At 42.0% G+C, this 19,650-nt stretch overlaps 2 protein-coding genes across 3 annotated transcripts in view; one reads left to right on the forward strand and one right to left on the reverse strand.

The window, feature by feature from the left end:
• Positions 1-18,487, forward strand: part of VhaSFD (V-type proton ATPase subunit VhaSFD) — a 36,039-nt gene extending 17,552 nt beyond the window's left edge. For both annotated transcript variants that reach the window (XM_037412477.2, XM_037412478.2), the window contains exons 3-13: positions 879-1,071; positions 2,583-2,696; positions 3,592-3,696; positions 5,801-5,898; positions 9,820-9,927; positions 11,071-11,155; positions 13,185-13,363; positions 13,802-13,927; positions 14,558-14,659; positions 16,528-16,641; positions 17,979-18,487. In XM_037412477.2, coding sequence (XP_037268374.2) covers positions 879-1,071; positions 2,583-2,696; positions 3,592-3,696; positions 5,801-5,898; positions 9,820-9,927; positions 11,071-11,155; positions 13,185-13,363; positions 13,802-13,927; positions 14,558-14,659; positions 16,528-16,641; positions 17,979-18,051 — 1,297 coding nt within the window. In that variant the 3' untranslated portion in view covers positions 18,052-18,487. The remainder of the gene's footprint in view (positions 1-878; positions 1,072-2,582; positions 2,697-3,591; positions 3,697-5,800; positions 5,899-9,819; positions 9,928-11,070; positions 11,156-13,184; positions 13,364-13,801; positions 13,928-14,557; positions 14,660-16,527; positions 16,642-17,978) is intronic.
• Positions 18,474-19,489, reverse strand: LOC119159657 (homologous-pairing protein 2 homolog). The gene has a single exon (XM_037412480.2). It carries the CDS (start codon positions 19,210-19,212, stop codon positions 18,577-18,579), a length of 636 nt encoding a protein of 211 aa, XP_037268377.2. The 5' UTR covers positions 19,213-19,489; the 3' UTR covers positions 18,474-18,576.
• Between the last annotated feature and the right edge of the window lie 161 nt (positions 19,490-19,650).

A 19,650-nucleotide genomic window follows, 5' to 3' on the forward strand; every position in this document is an offset into this window, starting at 1 on the left:
AGTGCAGCAGTTTTGGACGTACCTGTATTAGTTTAGAATTTTCACTGGTTTTAGAAAATGTGAAAAACAAAGACATTTCAACACGTATGCAGTATATCAGTATAAAAGATGTCTAAAAAGGTGAATAGATCCTCCGTATCTATTGAGCTGCTGTAAACATCGGGCCACCACGGCTACTATTGAATGCTGGCCAATGACAATTTGGTTAAATTGTAACTTCATGAACTTTCTTGTGACCCATTACTGCTCCCACACCACTGTCACGTTACTAAAATCACAGTTTCCTAAAATTAACTACAGGGGCTCTGGCACTGCGATCGTTCAGCTACCATGAGAATGATGGGTAAAACACGGATTTGCCTTGTCTTCGTACTTGCAGGTGGCAAATTGCACTTGTGGCTTCGTTTATTGCTGGTTTCAGTTTTGTTTTGAAGAAAAAAAAGAACTCGTTTGAACTTCGTGATCTGATTTGAAATATAGTAAGCCACTGCTGAAAATTTGCAGATTGTTGTTTTATGACAAAGCAGCTTCAAGCCACGCAAAGCCAAAAGAAACGTAAAGCATGAAAACTAGGCAAATCATCGTACTACCCATAATTCCCATGATCACAGAAGTGCCATGCGTTGCAGCTCCCATAGACACTAGCGCCAAAGTTCCCTCTAGTGTAAATTTAAGAAACTATGATTAAGATGACACATGTCATTTCGTACAACAGTGATCAACCATTTTTGTCTGTACATGTGGTGCACATAGCCTTTGCTGTGTCCTTAGTGTGTCTTGGATAAAGCAGGTGCACTGGTTCTTCACACAAAATACATGACGTTGCATGCCATATCATCATGTGTACATTGTATCTGGCTACATCATTCATCGTGCAGGAGCCAGATGATAACGCAAGAGGACTACAACTTCATTGTTGCACTGGACCAGTCGACAACACCTGAGAGCAGGGCCAACCTGCTCAAACAGCAGCGGCTGCAGTCAGCCAAGACCTTCTTCAACATGCTGGGTCACATCTCAAGAGACCAGACCATCCAGTACATTCTCATCTTGATTGATGAGATGCTTCAGGTAGTTCTTGTCGCAGACTTCTACCGCATTTACTCGATTATACCGCGCCCTCGATTTTCACGCGCACCCGGTTTCCACGACGGAAAAAAAAAAAAAGTAAGACATCGATTGCAATGTGCACCCATTTTTCTCGTTGGCCAGCACGATCACACCACTCGAAAAAACGACTCCTTTCGAGAGCGTCTTCCATTTAAATATGAGGTACGGGGGAAGCTTGTGACCATCTAAAGTGTAACACAGCATTGCCGTCACTGTAGTTTTACCGTGGACCAATGTAAGCACACGAACTTGCTTCGCCCCTTTCTTCTCGACGGTAGAGGTGCCAGGCATGTCGAAGTAAAGAGGCGTCTGATCGGCATTCCCGATTTGCCCAAGCAGGTAGCCGTTGTTGTGCCGCAAGTTTAGGACGAACCTCTGAAAACTGTGAAGCTTTTCATCGTACTTTTACTTTCCAGAAACTTTTCACATATGCCCGTTTGCCTTCGGAGGGAAAAGCCTTTCCTCTTCATAAAGTTAGTTAGCCAGCACCTGCTCGCTTTAAACTGGCTCTGCATTAGACCTTTTTCTAAGGCTAACTGCATAGCCCGCGCTTGGAGCAGTTCTGTCGTCACGGGCCGCTGTGCCGCTCGCTGCTCAAGCACATACTCGCCGAGCAGCTCTTCAATTTGCGGAAACAGACCCTGCTGTGGTCCACTGAAGCCTTTGTGTGAAGCTTTGCTGTTGACAACCTTCTGCTTTTGTTTCCGCCAGTCCCGCACGCAGGTTTCGGGAACTCCGAACGACCGCGATGCGGCCCGATTTCCGTCCGTTTCTCTACACGCGATGACTTTTCTTTTAAAAGGGGCATCGTGGTGCACTCAAGTTTTTGGAGTTGGCCCTTCCATGCCGTCGATGCTAATGCACTACAAGATGACGAACTCCTCAGCACACGTACGAAGTGCCGCACATAAAAAACACATAGGCAGAAAAGGCCGTCGCACCATGCCGACGCACGTAGGGGGCGGCCATTTTGGAAATGCCGATGGCAATAGAATGACTGTATTCATTTTTTTTTTCTTACTCGATTCTAACGCGCGTGCGATTTATGAACTCGCTTAACCGCAAAAAAGGTGTGCGTTAGATTAGAGAAATTATGGTAATTTCCAGGCTTTAATCTCCTCACTCTTCTTTTTTGCATGAAGTGCTGTTATACTGCATACTAGTTGACTATTGCAGTGAGTAATGATTATTGGTACCTGGTATGTTTGCACGTTATGTGAACAACCTCAATAATAAAAGAAAGCTGTGTATGACCGCATGACTGGTTCTGGTTTTGGAGTTGCACTGCACACATGCAGCATCAGGCTTCTTAGATGACAAAAGTAGTAAAATAAATTGCAGCTTTGTTGCTGAAGCATTGCTCTTGGTCTTCACGTCACTTTCGATTTCTCTCGAGGAACTGGTTTATCTTTCGTCTGGTGAGGGCCTTTTCGTTTTACCTGCAAACATTACACGACCTTTTCACTTTGCAGGAGGACAAGTCAAGGGTGGAGATCTTCAAGGAGTATTGTCGCAAGAAAAAGGAGTCTGTCTGGACCCAGTTTCTGAACTTGCTGAATCGACCAGATGGCTTCATTGTCAACATGGTAGGCATTGTGCAAGATACTGCAGCATGCGGATGATTTCAACTCATTGTAGTAACCCAGTGACTATGGCGTTATGTGGCTAATGTTAAGGTTTTAGATTTGATATCGACCATGATGCTACATTTTGATGAGGGCATTTCGTGGCACTGGTGAAGGCGTATTCTTCCTTGTAGTATGGACACAGGTGTGGCAATGCTAAAACATTCTCTCTTAGTGCTGCTCATAGTAATTTGCTGACATATGAATAAGGGCATCTGTGGCTGAACTTCAACACATCACCTTCAAAGAAGTTTTCACGTGAAGGTTTGGCTCTCACCAGCACAAGTGCTTATCGCAAAATGGGAAGACACGCTGTCTTGCCCGCCGCAGTTGTCTAGTGGTTGTGGTGCTTGACTGCTCACCAGAAGCTTTCAGAACTGAATCCCAGCTGCCGTGGCTGACGTTCTATGGGGGACAAATGCTATAGGCACGTGTATTTAAATTTATGTTCACAATAAGGAACACCAGATGGTCGAAATTTCTAGAGGCCTCCGCTAAGGCGTCCCTCATAACCGTACTACGGTTTTGTGATGTTGAACTTCAACAATTGTGATTATACTTGCAGTATTTTTTTTCCCAGCCTCTAATTCATGCGGGGATGTGGGAAAAAAAATTGAACTTAATGCTCCTTCGCATTCATCTTTGGGTAGTAAAGGGAATGTGTGGAAGCAAGGTTACAGCATCCATACTTGTTGTACACTGAGATGAGACTTTTTGCATTGGGCATATGCCATTAAGGTTTATTGTAACGGAAAGTGTGTTGCCGTTTAAGTCTAAATAAACACAATGTTGCATTGGATCTCGATGCACCCAATTTGTTTGTAAATTTAATAATATATTTTTTTTGTGAAACCAGACAAGTCGCATCATTGCCAAGATTGCTTGCTGGAGTCGAGAGCTGATGGAGGGTTCTGACTTGCAGCATTACCTCACCTGGCTCAAGGACCAACTTCGCATGCCGGTGGGTGCACTGATGTAAAACTTGTGGACTGATTGATTAACTGAAAAACTTTTATACTACACTTCCAGAATACGTTTAATGATCGAAATTGATGGTACATTGGACTGATTGCTACTGCACTCAGTCTTGAAGCCCTCCCGATAACAGAGCCTTAGAATGCTCGCCCCAGCCAAATGTACGGCCCGTTCTCAGTAATGTCCAAATTGCCATGTGATCGAGATTGCCGATTCTCGGTCATACTCTTATATCGAAGGTGACTGTGCTTTAGAGGGCTCAAAATAGATACTAGAATTCTGAATGAACCATGCAAAATGGTTCAGAGTGCTTTATATTATGAATCGAACTGTGCACCTAGGGGCATTTGAAGGTGACTACTCGAACATGCCCTTAGAATTTTTACCAAGAGAACTTCATCAATAAGCTCTAGTGTCGTGCACTGCAATGCTGCACCATCTGTCTCGGAACTTCAGCTGGGCTTTAGGTAGTCTGATTTACTGGAACGTGTAGCCAAACTTCATACCAGATGCGGACCTTTCAAACTACATGTTTTGAAACTTGATAACATTGGGGATCCACCATTGCCTCACTGTAGGAAAGCAAGAGCACTGTTTCCTTGTCAAGTCATACACAGCTTATTCTTACATTCTCACAGGCTCGATGAATTTTACTTGTTGCAAGCAAATATACTTCTTCAACTGTCAGAGTACTGTTATTGTGGTTACTACAAGATTACATTATTCATGGTCATATTCTTTTCTACACATTAACACAAAACAACATTGCCACATGACACTTCCAGGCACTGAGCTTCTATAGATGCATGAGCCGCTTGTGTATTAAGCAGCAGGAGATGGAATATGTTTATTTACTATATGGAACTTTTTGGTATGGCATCATCACAAATGTCATGCAAATGGAGCATCAAGACAGTCGGGTACGCTACACAGTATGATAGAGTAATTGTGGACTTGTTTTTTTTAAATTTTGCACTTTTTCACCTTTTGTTCTGTTTGGGACTTTTGGCATCTCGCAGAGAACTACAACTGTTTGAACTGGCTCGCTGGTACAGAAGGCCCAGAAAAATTGTATTTTTGTGCTTTCTCTGGCATTATTTCAGCAGCATGACCAAAAGCACAGTGAATGGGGGCTGGGCAAAAGCATGGCACCACATGTGCCGTTTACCTGGATAATCTTCAGCATGGTGATTACATAATAAGCACTGTATATGTGCCTGCGTATGTGTGGGGGAGGGCAGAGCATCACCATCTTGTTCTCTTGTTTTTGATGCTGTCTTGTCATACAGCGCATATGAATGGAAGGCCTAGTGTTAGAAAAAGTTCACTTTTTTAATTATCATCTATTCATGCCGTATAAACATATATGCAGACACGGTCGGAGTGCTCAGACCGAATAAAACAACACATTTAACTGCTTTTACAATGACGATATCATCAGCTGAATCGCATACGTCACTAGTGACACGCTAAAACACAACCTCCCGCAATATTCCAATCCACTCAATCAAACATAAGAACAAACACAAATGCAAAGGCCTTTGTCAGGCATATGAAATGCCTTTTGCATCAGTATCCTTTTTTTGCATTTCAAGAAATAAAATAAAATTACTACTGCTGCTACTACTACAAGGCGGCATCCGCCAACACTCTACTCGCTACGAGATCTACGGGAAACGGCCTGCGGCGCTGTACCCACGAACCCAATGTGGGAAGGCGATCATTCGCGCCAGCTGCCACACACCAAAGAGACTCTCCAATCTTTTTTGTCCATCCACCTACCTCGCCGTTAGACACCATTGCTAGCGCTTCCGCACCTGCAATAACGGTGATAATGTTGAAAATCGCATGTGAGTGCTGTGCCACCTCCCACCTGACGGCTGTTATTCGTAAATGCGGCTTATCTGCGAGACGTGTGTGCCACGAGGTGCAAATGACTTTACGGGAGGTGATAGCATCTTCACATATTATATACCTATCTTTGCTTGTTTTACTCATATTTCTTCCTCCTTTCTTTATTGTACTCGGATTGCTAGCTAATTATGATGCTTACACATAGTTGTCTACTGTCCTTTCTTTGTTGCCTCCAGAACAACGACTACATCCAGTCTGTGGCCCGATGTCTGCAGATGATGCTGCGGATAAATGAGTACAAGCTAGCCTTTGTTGCCATTGACGGCATCTCAACGTATGTACTGGACAATTCGCTGCTTTTAACAGCGTGGCTGTTTAGGCTATTGGTTACTTGTGCTCTGGTGTAATCATGAACCAGCATGTGCTCGCGTCATTCTCTTTGAATTGAAGGTGTTTAAGATGATGTTAACTTGTGCGGATGTTGTGCAATACTCCGTAGGTGGGTATGCATCACAAGAATTGCGCAAGCCCCTCTACAGTGTATAGCAAGTGCTAGTTTCAAATGAAAAATAACAAGTGAAAAAGAGAGAGAGAGAGGAAGAAAGTGATAGAAAGGAAAAGGGGAAAAAAAAAAGAAAAGGGAATAAAAGATAGAAGTGCATAGAAAAAGGTAGAAATAAACATGCAAGAAAGAGGTATAAAGAACAGCAAGACAGAGAGAGGAAGAGGGGGGAAAATATCAGTTTTACCGCAAGGTGAAGCAATGAATGTGATGGTAACAAACTAATATTGTATGAAGCGAGGCTAGCTGCTAAGTCTGTTAGGTCCATTGTCGCATAACAGAATGCTGATGTGAGGGAATATGGCTGCTCCAGGGAGAGAAGCAGTCCTCGTGCAGCCTCTTCGCGTTAAGAGCACAGCTCATGGATGGGTATGCAAGCAGTTTCCTGAAGCCAGTCGTGACCGCACGCGCGCCAGCAATCCTGGTACTGGTTTGCCTATGTCTCTAAATATGCATTACGCTGTACTTTGCGCTGTCAAATAATTTTATTATGTATCAGACTTGCCTAACCCGTGACTAACGGCACACAAGCTGGAAATCTTACCTAGCCCCTCATTACCAGGTACTATATCCAGGCTCCTTTTCTTGTGGTGTCTATGCGTACTCATACGCATGGTGTCAACTGCGGCTGCGTGATTATGGTGAGAATAGCTGCACAAAGCCTCAGTTTCACTGTTGGGGCGAAGCAGTGAACATGGTAGCAGCAAATTGTAATGTTATATGAAGTAACGCTGGCTGTCAACTCTTTTGGGTTCGATCTTGCGTAACTCTACAAAATGCTGTTGTAGGATAATATGGCTGCTCCAGGTCTCTTTAAAAACATTGAGCACAGCAAGTAGAGGGGTGTACGAGCTGTGCACCGATTCCCACAGAGATAGCGTGCGTGCCAATGAGCGCAATCACACTCTTATAATCAAAGTGCATTGTAGCTGCTTGAGCAACAAAGGCCCCCTCCTTTTCACTTCCTAGCGCCCCTGCATGCTCCTCCAAGATGGGCAGGGCATTTTCTCTCTTCTTGAGCAACAGTTGACCCCAGGCCTCGCACTTGTAGTGATGTTATTGCAAGAGCCCTCCTTGTCAGAGAGGTGGGCCGACTCATTTCATCGCTGTTACGGCGACGGCAAAAGCTGGTCGAGAGTGTCTTAATATTCCTATGGTAATAAAAAGAGAGAAATAGAAAGTAATAGAAAGAAACATACACAAAGAGATAGGAAAAAATGAAGCGAGACAGAAAGAGAAACAAAGAAATAAGAAGTAGCTGCGAGAGAATGAAATCGAAGACAGACAAATAAAGATAAAGCCCGAAAGAGAAAAAAAAATAAAGAAAAGGATGAAAAAGTAGTATAGAAAGAGGGAGGGGAAAAGTAATAGTCAAAGGAAAAGTAAAATACATACAAGAAAAAGATGCAAGAAACGGGGAAAAAAAATAAAGAAACGAGGAAGGTCACCCAGCGATGCTCTGCCTTCAGTCTTGGCACCACTGCTGCAAAGCTGTCTTAATATAAGGTTTTCCGAATATTTTCATATGATATCTTAATATTTTAATTTGTGGTTTTCTTGTCTTGCTTTAATTATGTCACGTGGGCATGTTATCACTAGAGCTGTGCGAATAGCAAATCTCTGAGTGCAAAGCAAATTAAAATAGTAAAGAATGAGTGTGAATCGGATATTTTTCAAATAGTTCTTAAATTTATTTAATGTTTTTCGAATCCTCCATAGTGAAAGTACGAAAGAAAGGTTGCAGACTATCCCTAAGTAGGGGCATTTTTATGAGACAGGAACGGGAAAGTTTTCTTTGGCTTGGTTGGTTAACTGCTGGAGGGATGGGGTTCCGTAGTTGTTTTGTCAAAGATGAGGCAATGTATAGACAAATTGTATTTATTTACATCATTTGGTGCAACCAGTGTGGTGTCACAACACTTCACACGTGAAAGGAAAAGATGCTACTTCCTCCACTTCTCATTCTCGTCAACTTCTGTAAAGGCCCAGCTGATTTGGTAGACAAGGCCATGCTCCCTTTATATTTGGAGTTGCTAATCTGCTCTGTAGACGTCAATGTATAAGAACACCTGAAATGTCTGTTGCTGGAAATCTTCAGATTTTTTTTTTCCTGGTCCGAAACAGCATTAATTAAAGCCCCCACTTCTGCCATGCAGGTTCGAACGAACGCTTTCCAGAGTCGATCAGTTTATATTTGTAGCGGAAGTTTTAAGGTAGCTTTGCCGCAATACCAGAATGCAATGCAGTAAAACATGTCAAGATATTGAAGAGGCTAGTTAAACAGTGCTGTGCATCTGCATGTTGGAACCAGTGTTTTATTAAAAACAGTACATTTGCTACTGTAGCGGAGTTGTAAAGACAGCTTTGCCACAACGTGAGAGTGTAATGGGGTGAGGCATATTGAAAGTTTAAGGGCCCACTGTCAATCACCGACTTGACTTCAGAAAGTTCTAATAGTAAAATTTCAGCGCGAATTGAATCAAATAACAAACACTAATTGAAAAATATTCAAAATATTGAATACTCGCACACCCATATTTATGGAGGTTCCATTTGAAACCTTTCATTCATTCACAAAACTTTATTTGTGTCCTGAAGCCCGGTCTTTTCAGACCGAGGCGGGCCGCGTCCACGTCGGTACCGTCAGGCGGAGCCTTGTTGCGTCATCATGGACCTTCTGCATTGCCCATAGTTGGTCTTGATAAGACGCGCTTCGCACCATCGTCTGCCAATAAAAGCCATTGTTCTTCGGTGTCGGCGAGAGTCGCGGGACAGCCCGCCAGCATGTGTCTGATCCCAATGATGCCATTGCACGCGTCATACTTGTTTTGAATTTCACTGTCAGGGAGAATTTTATGTAGAAAATACAGAGTTGGGCAAGTTCCGGTTTGCAGTAAACGTAGCGTGACTGCCTGAGCCCTGTTTAATTTTCTTGCAAAAATGTTTAAAATTTTGCATGTGTGTATGCGTGCACACATCCAAACACATGCATCAGCATACATAAAATATGGCCAAACTCCCTCTCACCTTTTGAAAAAATATCTGCCTATGTCCCTGCTTGGGTATGTTATATTTGTGTTAAGAGACTTCAAGTGTGTTGTCCTTCAATCAAGTTGGTGTCAGTGCTCTTTAGTTGAAAAAGCATGAATCTGCTATGAGGTTAAGCAGAACACTTATACAAACACTGCACGATGGTTTAAGACACTACATACGTAATACATTCATGCAGTTTTATTTACACACATGTATTACATTGAAAAGACAAATGGGCAGTGTTCGCAGAACTGAAATTTGAAGTACGAGCATCTAATCTTTTCTACACTCGACACGTTCATGAAATATACAAGCCTCGGGAGGCAGCGAAGAACAACAGAACGGGCCACTCGGATGCTTGCAACCGTTACGATTAAGCGGCCAAGGCGAAATATTTTGTAACACCCCAACATTAAGCTCGAGATGTGACGATGCCTGCAGATTCGCTGTATCATGTCTCGTCAGTTAAACTATGTGTGTGGAGCCAGTTAAAAAATATTTCTATATAAAAAAAAAACATTTATTTTACAACTGTTGGTGCCCATCTAAATCTAACTGTGGAGCGGCATAACTGCACTGATCAGGCTATTGGGCGAAATATGTTGAGGAAACAGCGACAGGCAAGAGTTCTTTCGTGACGTCTTGTTTCTCATTTTACAGCATTGTGACAGTGCTGGCTGGTCGTGTGAACTTCCAGATCCAGTACCAACTTACCTTCTGCCTCTGGGTCCTCACCTTCAATGTAGACTTGGCTAAACGGATGAGCAAGTAAGGCCTTTCACCCTGTATATACGATTCGGTGATGTGGTGGTGCTCATTGCAATATTTAGGTTTCTCAAGTAGCCGATATATTCTTTCAGACTAAGTACACATGATTATTGGTACAGTGAACTGGCCACAAGGTAGTATTCTGTAATTAGTCTGCCCGAATATGAATTCTATCTTTACCCATGCTTCAGCAGTGTAGAATTCTCTAGATTTCCGCTGCCAATAACGCTTTGTTTTGAAAGAGGTGAAGCTACCTGTATTGCACTGCATTCTGGTGAGGCAGCTTTTTCAATGTCTTTCACCTAAACATTTCATAGGTTGATCAAATGTGAAGAACATGTTCGCAATCGTTTTCATTCCACGTTTTACTCTGCAGTCTAGAGTTTATGCTCTTCAGCAAATATGTAATGAACTATGATAGGAAAACATACAAGGAATGTTTTTTAGGCCTTCTTAACGGTCAGTATGCTAGGCAATTTGTGATTATCTGTATCACGCAAGTTTTTGTTCAGGTCGGCTAGAAGTCCAGGCTGCTTATGTGTTTACATGAAACAGACTTTTCCAGTTCAGTGGGGTTCAGATATGCTTGTTACTTCTAGACTGTAAGCATACTCACGCTGACAAGTTTGTACTTGTGATATATGCTACGCAGGCTCTGTCGACAACTGTGATTGTTGTCTGAAGCCACGGCGCATTAATGATGTGACATTGTCCAGTGTTTCACTTTGTATTGTCACTGATTGAGCTGTCTCTAAGAGACACAGAAACTGTTTGCTCACTTGAAATTTTTATTGGTGCTATTACAGCAAAACCAAACAAACTCTCAAAAGCTTCACAGTGTGCTGAATATTTGTAGCACCTTACTTCCTTATTAACGGCAAGTTTTATAAAAGATCATTGTGAGTGCCCGTATTTACAACACTTGCCAATGTTGTCTGCTGCCATCAAAAAAGGCACTATTCTAAACAATACTTGTTTGTGGTTAGTCACAAGATTGGAACATGTTTGAGCTGTCTGTCACTGGCTTGCAACTATAAAGTGTCACAACCTTTCAAGTTAAGTCATGTGACTGAGCTGTGTGGATACGTTTAGAAATTTCTGCAACACCGACCCATGAATGCACACTGATTTCTACTTCTACAGGTACAACATCATACCAATCCTGGCTGACATTCTCAGCGAATCGGGAAAAGAGAAAGTGGCAAGGATCATCCTGGCAACATTCAGGGTTTGGAAACCTTTTATATGTAATCTATCAAGAGTGTCTCCACAATTCGTGTCGAACCTTTTCTTCAGACACTTCGAGTTGTGTATCTCGGCTCTGACTCTTCTGACAGCGTTTTTGATATTTTAAATAATGAGAGCTTAATCTCTTGTACAGTCATAGACAATTCAATGAAACATGGTCTGCGAAGTAGAATAGTTTTTTTCGTAACTTGAGGCCACTATTGGGACAATAATGTGGATGCCAAAGATGTTTATGCCTCATATTAAGCCTAGAAGCTGAAATCATTGACATTTGCTAAAAAAAAAAAAGCTGTGATAAAGGCATTGTCAAAAATCAGCGGAAAAAGCTGCTAAGTTTAATGTAGGCTTGTGGGAATAGTGAATTTTAGGTTCGAATAGATTTCAAAGGGAACAGTGACTTTGATTGAAATATTTTTAATTTGATTCTAATAGTATAAATTGTGTAATATAAAGAAAAATGGGCATAATTTACATGACCCAACTACCCTGCACATTGTATTTTGTTTAATTGAAACAAGGCGTGCACAAATGTTATTCTTTTTTGGTACTAAGGAAGTAGAAACAACTTTAAATAGTAGCAGGATATGACTTTTCGGTAGAATGCCAGTGATAACCAGTGAAATATGTTACTTTTTAAAATTTACTATACTTAGAGCGTATAAGCCGGTGTAACAAGCTTTTAAGCATGGAAAATAATGAATCGATGTGATGGTAATATGTTCATTTAACCTTCAAGTTGGGCTTCGCGGCAGTGCAAGTTTTTTTTTTTTACAGGTGTTTTTATGGTTTAGCACTCATTTATAGCAGCCAAGCCGCCTTTACAGCGGGTTACATGCACACTGCTATACATTTATTCATTCATTTCGAATACTTGGAAATTTTCAAGAATTTCAATTCAAACCAAAGCCAATTAAAATACAGTAATATTCGTTCGAATATTCAAAGCATAAAACTTGCTCAGTTTATGTATATTTGCATGCTGATTTTAAATCTGCGATTATTTTCTTAGTGCTACTTCTTTTTAAAATATAATTCATTCTATGTGCCAGTTTGGGAGCCCTAGTTTTTATACACTGAGATGCTTTACAAATTAAATAAGTACGTCAGAATGACCTGGCGTGAGGGCAGAATACAAGAAAACAAGAATGGATGCTCCAAACTTATTCAAACAGAAGTTATGGTATGACGAATGTATGCGAATGAAATCCCAATATATCGCTAGTGAATGTTCGACATTATAATTTGTTTTCAAAAATAGGTTTAAAACAAATTATTTCTTTATGTTCAGGACTCATGCTAGGTCATTTGAATTTTCTTATTTACTTTGTAATTCTCTCAGTTGATGCAAGCTAAAGCTCTCAAAAATCATTTAAAATATTTGATATTTTAGAAACTACATGTTATCCCAGAAAAGTAATTGAATATTTGAAAGCTGCACACAAATTTTTGTAAACTCAAAAATTTTTGCTTCAATTGATAAAGAATATTAAAATTTTTTCTGAACCCATGCCTCCACTTAAAGAAATGCACGAGTGTCTTTTTGTTGCAAGTGTGCTTGTGCATCTACTAGCCCCAATGTGGACTGAATTGTCAGCATAGTCTTCATGCTTGTGCCCCTCTGTTTCAGTGAGCAAGCCACACGCTTTCTTCTTATTATTATTGAGCGGCTTTGTCATTACATTACATGCATTGGTGGAAGCAAGAGCAGAAGAATGCGTTTTAGCCATCCCTAATGTGTTTACGCTTGAGTGGTCCATGTCTGTATACATTGCAAAGAAGGTGTTTAACGTGAACAGTGTCACGTGTGCCAATAGAATGTACATGACTAGTTGGTAGTAAGGGTGGGCTAAAGTACTCAACGCCGCCAGTGTGCAAAAAGAAAAATACCTGCCTTGAAATTTTTTACGCTATATTTTTATGTCAACCATCTGTCTAAGCTATCTGATCATCTGGGTTCGCTCGTTATTGTGTGTTTTTTCTGAATTTCTTCTGGTCGTTGGAATGTGCAGAACCTGATCGAGAAGCCTGATGAGAATGAGATCAAGCGGGACAATGCCATCGCCATGGTGCAATGCAAGGTCTCAAGGCAGCTTGAGATACTTCAGGGCAAGAAATTTGCAGACCCTGACATTGTGGAGGACATTGAGTACTTGGAGGAGAAGCTCAACACCAGCGTTCAGGACATGAGGTATGGACAGTCGGTACCTCATGTTGGTACCCTTCTCTTCTTTTGTGCCAGAAAGCTGGCCCTTTATCTAGTTTTATCTGAAAAGACTTGACCTCTTGGAGTAGCTCGTCTGGAAGTAAAACCTGGGCAACAGGGCTTGTGCACAGCAAGATGCAGTGGCAACTTTCAGCATCACAATTTAATCCTTAATGCAGTCATCTAATTATCACAAAGCTATCATGATGAACAATGGGCCATGGTGGGTAAATATCATTACTACAGCAAAACTAATGTGCTGCATACAATTCCTTATGTTGTAAAGCTGAAGAACAGTTTCACTCAAATAATCAAGCTTAGTTCTGTCTTCCCGATTTTGAGATGTCGCTTACATTTCGGAGTGACTGGTTTCTTTCACGCTGTATGTGTTGTGGCAATTTTCTGTTCTTTTTCTGCTTGTAGTTCCTTCGACGAGTATGCCACTGAGATAAAATCTGGTCGTCTCGAGTGGGGCCCTGTTCATAGCTCGGAGAAGTTCTGGCGGGAGAATGCAGACAAGCTCAACGAGAAGAACTACGAGCTGCTCAAGTGAGTGAGACACTATGGAAGCTGGTAGCTTGGTCATTCCACGATTGAATCAATAGCTTGGTTGTATTTGTCACGAAGTTAATGGGACGGCATTGTACAATTTCACTGCATGCGCTGCTGCTGTTATCTCTGGCTTTTGAGCTACTAAAATGGCATAACATACTGGTTGCTCATCAAAGCCCACTGGAAGAAATTTCTGAGTTTGTGAAGCCACCTTGGTTTATGACATAACTACAAAGCATGGTAGAACTGTATGCATTAACGATTAATCATATTCTGTTACAATTCAATCTTGGTGTGGGTGTGTTTAGAAATGCTTCCTATTGGTAATGTAACAGCAGCTCACATCGACTCAGATTTTTCTTTAAAATATTTATAAGGTCGATTTATCTGTCAGTCACACTTGCAGCAATGAGTTTATTATCTCGAAATTTTCGGTGACAATCTTCAGGCCCCTCAGTCTCTATTTCTTTATTTTGTACACGATCCTTCTTTGGCCACTATATTTCTACACTCGAGAACAACTGCTGTAAGATGTGCTCACTCTGTTGACTTTGACAACGGCACACGAAATTATATGTGAATATATTAGGCCAATTGTGAGCATATGCTTTCTGTCTTTCACAACAGGATCTTGGTGCGCCTGTTGGAGACCAGCAGAGATCCCCTTGTTCTGAGTGTCGCTGCCCATGACGTTGGAGAGTATGTCCGTTACTATCCACGAGGAAAACAGTTGAGTGTGGCTTCACCTTTCTGGTCTCACTGAATTATTCACAACTGCGACTCCCGCAGGTGACACGACCATTTCTGACTGTAGACCAAAGAGCGACTCAAGGCGGCCCTTGTTCACACCTGCGTGCAACTTATATTCGTCGCCACACACAGTTGCATCTGCTAGCATGTAGCTCGCGTTGCACCTGCCCCATAAAATAAGCTGATGTTCAGTTCGTGCGCATTTCGTTGGTTCAGAGCTTTGCAACTGCAGTCTTGAAACTGACAGTATGAGCAGAAAGTGATGAAGGCGACGCAGTCGCTTTGCAACCAAAGCAACAATTTAGGACCAGTCGCTTTGCAACTAACTTGGTCTTACCACTGTTGTGAACGAGCCTTAACCATTCTTTTGTTATTTCAAGCTAAGTTATGGCTGAAGGAGTGTAGCTGTGCATATACACTTACGTTCTTATTCGTCGACTGAGTGAGCAGCTCTGCAGAATTTGAAGCTGCTCGCTCGAATGTAACTTGTATATATTTCACGATTTTCGCTGCCTGAAATCGGCCCTCACAATACAATCAAATACTAAATTTATGTTATCTAAAAAGTGCAATGATGCACACAAGTGTTTTTTTTTATCTTCTGCTTCCTAGAAGTTGCCCTCCGCTTCGCAATGGTGGTCACGTTACAATTGAGTGAGCATGGTAGTTGGAGATGTCTAATGCAAAAAATATAAAACTGGTCCCCTACATCTGTAATCGCCAAAAGTTAGAGCTGTGCAAATAGGAAATTTTCGACTGCTTAGTGAATTCAAATATTGAAGTGCAAGTGCGAATCGAATGGAATCTTTTTTCAATATTTCTTGACATTGTTCAGAATATTTTTTGAATAGTTCTAAGCAAAATTACGGGGTAAAGGTTGTAGAGAATTTCTAAGTCAGTGTTTTTTTTTTTTTTTGCTGGGTTGATGAACTGGCAGGGTGGTATTTCATAATTGCTTTATGAAGAGTGGGGCAATGCAGAAGCTGAATTGTTATAATGCATGATTTGGTGCCACGAAAGTGTTGCCAACACTTTACACTAGAAAGGTAAAGATGCTATTTCGTCAGCCTCTCCTGCTTTTTCAGCTTTCTGTGGAAGCCCAGCTGAGGTGGCTCACAAGGGTTAGGAGTTCCGAGTCTGCCTTGTAGATTTCGACTTACAAGGAAATACAAAATTTGAGATGTTAAAAACCTTTGGCGTCCGATTTTCCAGCATTTCTGCCAAAATTGCAGATTCAAAACAACAATAATTGAGCTTCCACCTTTGCCTCATCTATCATCTACATGTTGGAACCAGCGTTTTCTCTAGTCGATACATTCGCAACCGTAGCAGAGCTTGAAAGGAAACTCTGCCGCAATAGGGAAATGTGATGAGATGAAGCATTTGAAAAACTTGAGGGTGCCACTTTTATTTGGACGTTGACTATGTGCCCTTGAGTAGTTCGACCGTAGCGAAGTCTGAAAGGCAGCTTTGCCGCAATAGGGACGTATGATGAGGTGAGGTATTTGAAAAACTTGAGGGGGCCATTTTTTATTGGACATTGACTATTTGCCCTTGAGTAGTTCGATCGTAGCGGAGCCTGAAAGATAGCTTTGCCGGAATGCGAGAATGTAATGAAGTGAACTATGTTGAAATTTGAAGGGTTCACTTTTAATCGGACATTGACTTTGGGAAGTTCGAATGGTAAAACTTCCAATGCGAATTGAATGAAATAGCAAACACTATTAAAGAAATATTCGAAATTTCGAATATTTGCACACCCCTACTATAAATGTTTTATTTAAGATGTGCACTGTTTCTGGAGATATATTTATGGCATATATATTTTTCAATTTTTTTGCTTGCAGTGTCATTGAGAAACTTGGTGGCAAGCATCTCGTAATGCAGCTGCTAGGCCATGAGGACCCCAATGTGCGATACGAGGCTCTGCTTTGTGTCCAGAAGATCATGGTGCACAACTGGTAAGGCCAAGTGGCAAAGATTTACGTTGTTGGCGGAGTTGTTTGTGGAGCGACTGCTTCTCGCTTCTTGTGAAAAATATTGCATGTTAACATTTACTAAATGTTGATTAAAACAAAGTTGTGATCTGCCATGGACAAAGATTGCATTATTTAAATTTTGGGAAACACTTTGTAAATATTATGGTGGGTTTTATAACATGTGTGCTGCTACTGTTGAAGATTATACTCATATTCAAAAAGCATATCAGAAGTTTATAGGCAACCTGGTGGACATTATAGATAATGAAGTGGGTGATGACGCGCTTGTGCCAGATGATAAAGAAAACACGAGTATGGACGGTTTTGCTTGCACAACCTTGGGTAATTTGATTGAAAGGTTGAAGAATTGTCAATGGGTCTATTTGTAGCAGTACTTGGTGATGCGGCACAAAACGTTACAAGCATCTATCTTGAAATGCAGGTCTTTACATGCTGATTTAGACAGCGCTGAAAAAAAGTGACAAATGGTGTACCATCCCGAAGGTCAAACTTGCCGGAGCGATGCAAAATGGGGGAAATTTACTGCATTAACATCCAACGTAAACTACAAGTGTCACCCACTAATATTGATATGCTTTCTGAAAAAGAAAAAAATAAGCACCTTTAAGTTTTAAAACTGCCACAACATTCCTAGAGTTACAATGATTTGGCTGTGAAACACAGCCTGCTAAGTTAGCCTTTCATTTCGACTCCTTGAAGAAAGATTGATACTGAAAAACTGAATGAGAGGGAACACGCTCATGTATGGCAAATAGCCTCAAACCCCCATTCGATTGACACTTACATGTCACTGTTAAAAACAAGGTGGAAAGGGCAACAGTTAAAAAATTGTAGCACCTGTTGTATTGTGATCACGATGCGTTTCGCTGCGCACGCGCACAGATATTGACACATGCACACCCACACGAACTAATGAGTAGATGAACAGTTAAACATTAATTACCACAGTCTGCATTGTTTTCCTGCCCTGTCACTATGAGCGGCCGGTAACAAGCAATCAGCTGCGATTTCGTATCAGCACTACCGAATCGAGAGTGCCCATGTTTAGGGGACTCGTGGGGCCCATTCCATACTGTTTCCGTCGGCCAGCGCCAAAGACCATGATCGAGACTATATGCCACTAGTTCATGCATTTGGTACCTCTGAAAGAGCAAGACCAGTCAATGCAAATTTAAAATTTCTCTTGTGTGTCCACAGTTCACCACTGCTAAGAAATTCAAGTTTGCTTGTTCACTGACGACCTATTTTTGTTTTAGTCTGTTTACCTTATCTGTTCACTTTTCTTTTTACTTTTTCAGGGAGTACCTTGGAAAACAACTGGAGAAAGAAACTAGCACCTCAAGGCCAGCACAAGGCCCAACTAGATCATAACTTTCGTCTGGGCATGTCACCTTGCTTCTCAAGCCTCAGGAAGGGATGTGTAATAAACCTGTGTATTTATTTAACCAAAGGGCACTTAGCGCTATCAGCATTCCTTAGGCTTAACACAGTTTTTTTTTATAATTAAAATATTTGAACCGGCTGCTCCATGCACACAGTGCAGCAAGAGCAACATTCCATAAAGAACTGCCATTACATAAGTACTTGCTGAAGACAAGTGAAAATGTTCTTCCTAGTCTGAAAGTGTGAATATCATTCAATGCTGACATATTCTACTCTGTGCAAAGCGTTTTTCTGGGTGCATCTTGCTGACGATCCAACCCAGAATCATCGACGTACTTAACTGTCTAGCACGGTTTGTTTGTCCCAGCATTCTATAAAAGCCGCTGAGAACACGTGTAGCAATAAAGATGTTTGTGAGGACAAATTGCGTCTTTTACTTGAAAGCACCGTGGTACACAACGTGAAATAAATACTGAATAAAAAAACTTCTAACAGTGCATACGCGTTTCTCGTCTACTTTGGCATGGTCACATTGACATCCTCGTCTGTCTCGACGCCAGTTTCTTCAAGGAGTGCTTTCTTCCCCTTCGGGTAGCCTTCGAGAATGGCATCGATGATGTCGGTCGCCAAGCGCTTTCTCTTACGCCATTCCTTGACGAACTTCTCGTTGTCCTTTAGAATGCGGTCCTTAACTTGTGGCTCGACGAAGTTGGTGTTGGAGGCAAGTTTATCGAGTCTTGCTCTCAACCTGTCCCGTTCCGCGGAAGTGGTCTCGATCTTTTCGGCGAGTTGCTCCGTCGTCAAGCTGTGGCTCAGCGCGTTCAGCTGCGATTCTCGGGCCTGCAGCTGTCGCGCAAGTTCTTCCTTTTTGGTGTTAAGGTCCGCGATCTCTTGGTCCATGGCTGACAGCTCGGCCTCGGCCACGTCGGGAAATTCATCCTGGTTGGCGAAGTATATCTTCTGCTTTCCGTAGGTCTTCTCTTTGATCTTTTCGTCCTGGGCGAGTTGCTCGAGCGCGCGCACTACGGCCGTCTTTCCGTGCTCCTTGTGGAGGTTGTTGAAGATGTCGTTGGAGCTGTAGGGTCGGTTTTGAGCCTTGATGTAGTCGAGAATCGCTTTTTCGACCGCCGCTTCTTTGGACTTGCTCATTTTGAGCGACAGGCAACGCGAAACTGACCGAAACGTAGCGTACCTGGCAGCCGTCCGATGCCGTTCGTATTCACGGGCGGGTCAGCCGATTTTGACGCCGGGGATCTCGAAACTGCGAAGGAAACGATTCACAGGCACAGGATTTGCGTGCACGTGCAGACACTACTCTTGGGAAAAGTCCACAAAGCACATACTCAAGCGCTAGAACTTTCGAAAGGCGCGAAAACATGCGCCAACAGGCTACCGGAAGTCGCAGCTGGCCACAGTCGCGTAGTTTGCCGTATATTCACAACGACAACTCAGATGGCAGCACCATGCAGCTCGCGACCCTCTAGCGCGCTTTCGGAATCTCACAACTTTTCATACAATTATGTGCGTAGGTCGTCACGTAACTGAATTAAAAGGCCTCCAAAATTTTTAGCGTGACAGGAAGATTTT

This window comes from Rhipicephalus microplus, chromosome 1 (assembly GCF_043290135.1).
Source record: "Rhipicephalus microplus isolate Deutch F79 chromosome 1, USDA_Rmic, whole genome shotgun sequence".
Lineage (NCBI taxonomy): Eukaryota > Metazoa > Arthropoda > Arachnida > Ixodida > Ixodidae > Rhipicephalus > Rhipicephalus microplus.